At 50.3% G+C, this 5,516-nt stretch overlaps 1 protein-coding gene across 2 annotated transcripts in view; it reads right to left on the bottom strand.

Annotated features, from left to right (window-relative positions):
* MATN2 (matrilin 2) overlaps nucleotides 1–5,516 on the bottom strand; it is a 100,402-nt gene that overhangs the window by 60,812 nt on the left and 34,074 nt on the right. For both annotated transcript variants that reach the window (XM_006753182.2, XM_006753181.2), the window contains exon 2: nucleotides 3,483–4,052. In XM_006753182.2, the coding sequence (XP_006753245.1) occupies nucleotides 3,483–4,052 (570 nt within the window). The remainder of the gene's footprint in view (nucleotides 1–3,482; nucleotides 4,053–5,516) is intronic.

Below are 5,516 nucleotides of genomic sequence, written 5' to 3' on the forward strand. Positions count from 1 at the left end.
GGTCTGAAGTCTAGGAAACCAGCTACGCAGCACTTAGAACTGGTGCAAGGCCTGGCTGGTGTGGCTCAGTGGTTGACCATCATCCTGTGCACCGGGGAGGTCACTGGTTCAGTTTCCGGTCAGGGCACATGCCCAGTTTCGGCTCGATCCTCAGTGGGAGGCGTGCAGGGGGTGCAGCTGATCCCTATTTCTCTCTCACTGATGTTTCTATCTCTCCCTTCTCCCTCTCCCTTCCTCTCTCTCTAAAAATCAATAAAAAACATTAAAAATAAAAAAAGAATTGGTGCAAGGCCCAAGTGATGAGCCCCGGGGACCCTGGCAGATGAAAAAGGAAGACAGACAGGAGATGTGGGGCAGAGAAAGTACCTGTGCGAGCAGACAGCACAGTGGTGAAGAGGACGGCTTCTGGAAACAGACCAGCACTCAGCTTCGCCACTTACCGTGCATGGCCTCGTCAGAATTATCTAATTTCTCTAAACTCTACATCCGTCACCTGTCAGATGGAGAAATTAAAAGAACTACTGCATAGTTTTAGAGTGACAGCGTGTCACTGAGGCTGGTTTGGGCTGTGCACCATAGAAGACACTGGAACCAGGAGACCGTAGCTTAGTGTAATGGGAAAAGCGCTGGACGAAAGGCCAGACTTTGTGTTCCAGCTCCCCTCAGCCCCAAACAAAGGAGGGAGTTCAGGTACATTGGGTAACTCCTTTTTCTTTATGTCTTTACCTGTAGAATAAAGGCAGGAGCAGTGTCTAGGGACCCTCAGTATATGCACTGAAATTGTTTCTTCTGCGTAGCACCCCCTTTTCCTAGAAACTGCCCTTCTTACTCCAAATGCCTGGGAACTGTGGGAGCTGCCATGTGGGTCTGAGGCAGCCCCTCTCCTGGCCGCCGCTGGTGGGACAGGGTTTGACAACCAGAGTCCTTTCTTGGCATTTAGGAACCAGAACTGAGAAAAAGGGGGCTTAAACCACAGGCAACGGTGGTCCGTGGGCTGATACGCTCTGTGCCCATGGACTACAGGAGTCCATGGGGCAGCAGAGGGAAGAGATGGAGAGAAGGCAGGACTGTCAATCATTACTCTTCTCCATAATGCCATGAGTAATATCATGCAACCCCTCCTTTCTCAACCTAGTTCAAGTTGAATTTCTACTACTTTCAACCAAAAGAGTCCCAGACATTTTTACTAAGGTAGGATAAAAAGCTTCCACCGGCAAAACTCTCTGGGCGAGTGTGCAGTGAGTCCATGAGCATCAGGCCCTGATGCCTGGCTCTTCCATGGGCGGGGCCTTTGTGAAATGACTGGTGGGGACGTGCCAGCCCTGCCCCCTCGCCTGGCCTGCGAGTGGTCTCATTTCTCAGGGGTTGAAACTAGGTCAAGGCTTTGTGTTCAGGGGAAGGAATCATTCATGAACAGACTGCTATTGGCAGGTCTGGATTTTTTTTAACCAGGAAATATGAATGTTCACAAATGTTTATTAATGAATGCATGAATGATTAAAGGGATCATCAAAGGACTGGTGGGGCTGACTGGGGCTCCTGAAAGGAACAATGACCGGGCATGTAAAGTCAACATCTGTTGGAGCCAATCTGCCCTCCCAATGAACACAACAGGGCTTCAACGGGTGCAGTAAGTGTAGACTTTGCCCAGGTTGGTTGGTGAAAGGTGTGTCTGAGGAACACTTCTAGGGCCTGACACTGAGACTGGCCTGGGTGGGGTGGGGTACATAACCCATGGGCACAGACAACAGTGCGGTGCTAGCCAAAGGGAGGGCGCTTGGAGCTTGGGTGGAGGTGAGAAAAGGGGTGGGTGGGGCTATTAGGGTAGGAACGGCCAGCCTCTGGGTTCCAAATACCAGGCTAGGTTGATAAAGCAGGTACCAGAAGGTTAATTAAAAGCAGCCCTGCCCCGGTTATAATGAGTTTTCAGGGATAGACATGCATTTTCAGCCCCTAATTTCTGTGTCCTCTCTCACTGGGTGGCAAAAGCGGTGGACCCCAGGACGTGTAGGTTTTGGTCATCCTGTAGACAGGGCGTTAATCACAGGACAGCTGGCCTCCGAGTTTCTCTGGTGGTCTCAGGGGTGGCCTGGGAATGCCGCCTCGGGAGGCCTACCCCACCCCTGCTATGGCTGGTGAGGGAATTCACTGCCCATGGCTACAAAGCCTCCGCCGTGTCCAAGTTCACGTCCACACAGCCAGAGAGAGCCAGAGCCAGGACTCGCACTCAAGGGCAGCCTGGCTCCAGAGCGCATCTCTTCCTGGCGGCTTGATCAAGGTTCCCGCCTCACTCCCACTGGGAGACCGAGACCCAGCAGCACTCGCAGCCCTGCCTCCCTCTGAAACCCTGTCTCTGGGTGCCATGGCCACCCCTCCCTGCCTGTCCCTCACCAGCACTTTTCAAACTGTGGGTCATGACTCCTTAGCAGGTCACCAAATGAACAGGAAATCGGGACTCGTTTTTTGTTGTTGTTTTTAAGTGAAATAGAAAGAAACAATAGAAATTGTCATTCCTTTCCTGGCTTAAGGCAGTCGTCCCGACGACATAGCCGGTGAACTCCTGCTCATCTTTCAAGTCTGTGTGGCACACAGTGGTTACAGCGTAGGGCCAGAGCCAGGATGCCTGGGTTCATTCACATCTCCTCTACCACTTAGTGCCGTGTGACCCTGGAACAAGTTACTAAATCTCCCTGGGTCTCAGTTCCCTTTTCTATAAAACGGGAATTACAACTAGCACCTACTTCACAGGTTTGTTGTGTGAATAAAATGAGTTAACATATGCTAACAGCTCAAAACAGCGCATATTTAAGATCAATAAACGTTAGTGATTGATTATTATCCCCTGCTTAAAGCTCTCCTGGAGCCCCTAGGTGGACCCAGGCTTTTTTGTTTGTTTGTTAATCCTCACCTGAGGATATTTTTCCATTGCTTTTCAGAGAGAGTGAAAGGAAGGGAGGAAAGCGTGGAGAGAGAGAGACAGAGTGAGAGAGACATCAATGTGAGAGAGACATATCAGTTGGCTGCCTCCCACATGACTGGGGGCTGGGAGCAAACCGGCAACCCAGGTACGTGCCCTTGACCAGAAATCAAACCCAAGACCCTTCGGTGCCAAAAATTGCCATGTCTTGCCGAAACCGGTTTGGCTCAGTGGATAGAGCGTGGCCTGCGGACTGAAGGGTCCCAGGTTCGATTCCGGTCAGGGGCATGGACCAGGGTTGCAGGCACATCCCCAGTAGGAGATGTGCAGGAGGCAGCTGATCGGTGTTGCTCTCTCACCGATGTTTCTAGCTCTCTCTCTCTCTCCCTTCCGCTCTGTAAAAAATCAATAAAATATATTTTTTAAAAAATCGCCATGTCTACTCTGGCCTTTGCTGAACCCCTTACAGGCACAGTCCCTGGGACGAGGCAGCACAGCCTGAACCTGGAAGATGAACAAAGAGACCCTCATGACGCCCCTGGGAGAGCCACGGGGCAGGACTTACTGCACAGTTTGTTCTGGAACACGGAGGTCAGCGACTCCATCTGGCTGAAGTTGGCCACCAGGAAGACGTGGTCCTCGTGAGGCTCGCTCCCGATGGCCTTCAGCGTGTTGAGGTCCACCTGGCCCACGCCGATGGCGAAGATCAGGATGCCTGTGTCCCGGGCCTTTGCAGCCACCTCGGCCACGGAGTCCTGGGGTCTCCCATCCGTCACGATCATGATGACCCGGGGCACATTCTCCCTCAGGGGCCGGGCCCCCTCCGCTTCCGAGAAAGCGATGTTCAGGGCGTACTGGATGGCCAGCCCGGTCATGGTGCCCGTGGACAGGTGCCTCATCCTCTTGACGGCGCGCTCCACCTCGGACTTCCTCTTGAAGGTCTTGAGGGAGAACTCGTTCTTAACGGTGCTGCCATATTGGAGCAGGCCCACTCTGGTGATGTCAGGGCCGATGTCCAAGAACTGCAGGATGTCCAGGATGAACTCCTTGACCTTGGCGTAGTCGTGGGTGTTGACGCTGCGGGAGCTGTCGATGATGAAGACCAGGTCTGCCCGCTTATTTTCACAGGAGCTCTCTGGGGAAAGAGGAGGGTCACACGTGTTAGAAGAGTGAGAGGAACACAGTACAAGTGGGCTACTGTGGGAAACCATATCTCCAATCTCCATCGGTTTCTCGTCACACCTGGAAAAGTTGTAAGGGTGTCTGTGAAAGTTGCAGGTGCATGTGCACGGCTGGGTGATCATGAGTATTGGCTACAAACAAATAAAGGTATCCCAAAATTCACGCAAGATTTAAATTTTGCGTGAGCATTAACAACAACAACACAAAATAAAAGCTTAATTTTACTTGGTTTATTGAATCAGATTCTAATATCTGTTGCCCTTTGATTTCAATCCCTTCAATTTGATAAGCATGACCAAGTACCAATTATGGCCCAGGAGCAGGGACAATGAAGACCACGGCTGACCACGGCTCCAGCAAAGCTGTAGAGGCCATTTACCCTATATGCTATTCCATACATAACCCTATATGTATACTTTATTAATCAATAAAAAAATTTACAATTTTTAATTATAAACCTGTGTTTTCTATCAAAATTACTTCTTGCGTGAATTTTGGAACACCCTTTACTATTTCTTTTCACAAGAAAAATGAACACTTCCATTTCTAGAAAGTCATCAATCCAGTTTTCAGGTGGCCAAACACCTGATCAGGGTCAAAATGATTTCATTATTTACTGTAGACCACAGAAGCTTGCCCAGATCCTGCAGGAAATGAGGAAGAAGCTAGGATAGAGACCAATGTCAATGATAGGGACCACCGTCAACCTGGGGAGACTTAGCTAATGGGACAAGTGGAAGAGCAGCTGGTATGAAACTGGGTGGTGCTGACACACAGGGACATGAGTGGGCTGGGTTCAAGGTCCTGATACGAGCTGGCTTTGTGGGTGCTAGCTCGTATTTGGGGTGCCAGCTCGGAATTGAGAGAAGGCACCAATGGAGAGGGTGGATGATAGAATAAGTGATAGAGGGACTGCTAGGAGTCACAGGTAGGAATTAAGTTGGAGGGGTTGCCCGAAGCCAGTGATAAAAGGCCTTTAAATTCAGACTGAGAAATTTCTACGTGATACCACAAGGGGTGGATGTAATATGATTAGCATCATATGATGTAACTTACGTCTTCTGCAGATAAGTCATGTAATAAAAAGCCAATGGATGTGGTAGTGGTTTGCAAGGTGGGTGATCAGATCACTGCTGCACTAATTTGGCTGAGGTGGGGGGCTCAATCTCAGTCAGGGCAGTGGTGGAAATGGCTCAGGGACTCGCCAAGAAGCACTTCAACAAAGGACACAGTTAAACTAGGAAAAGGCAAATGTTAAGTCTCTTCCTTATCAAAACCACCACCAGACTTATTCCTTAAGCACCCAAGAAGGCTATGTGAGGCTTAAGTCCGCAGATGGAACGCACTGCATTCTGGGGGAAGGATACTATTGGGTGACATGAGAGACCTCCTACCCCAGAGAGCGGAAGTGGGCATT

This window comes from Myotis davidii, unplaced genomic scaffold (genome assembly GCF_000327345.1).
Source record: "Myotis davidii unplaced genomic scaffold, ASM32734v1 scaffold390, whole genome shotgun sequence".
Taxonomy (NCBI): domain Eukaryota; kingdom Metazoa; phylum Chordata; class Mammalia; order Chiroptera; family Vespertilionidae; genus Myotis; species Myotis davidii.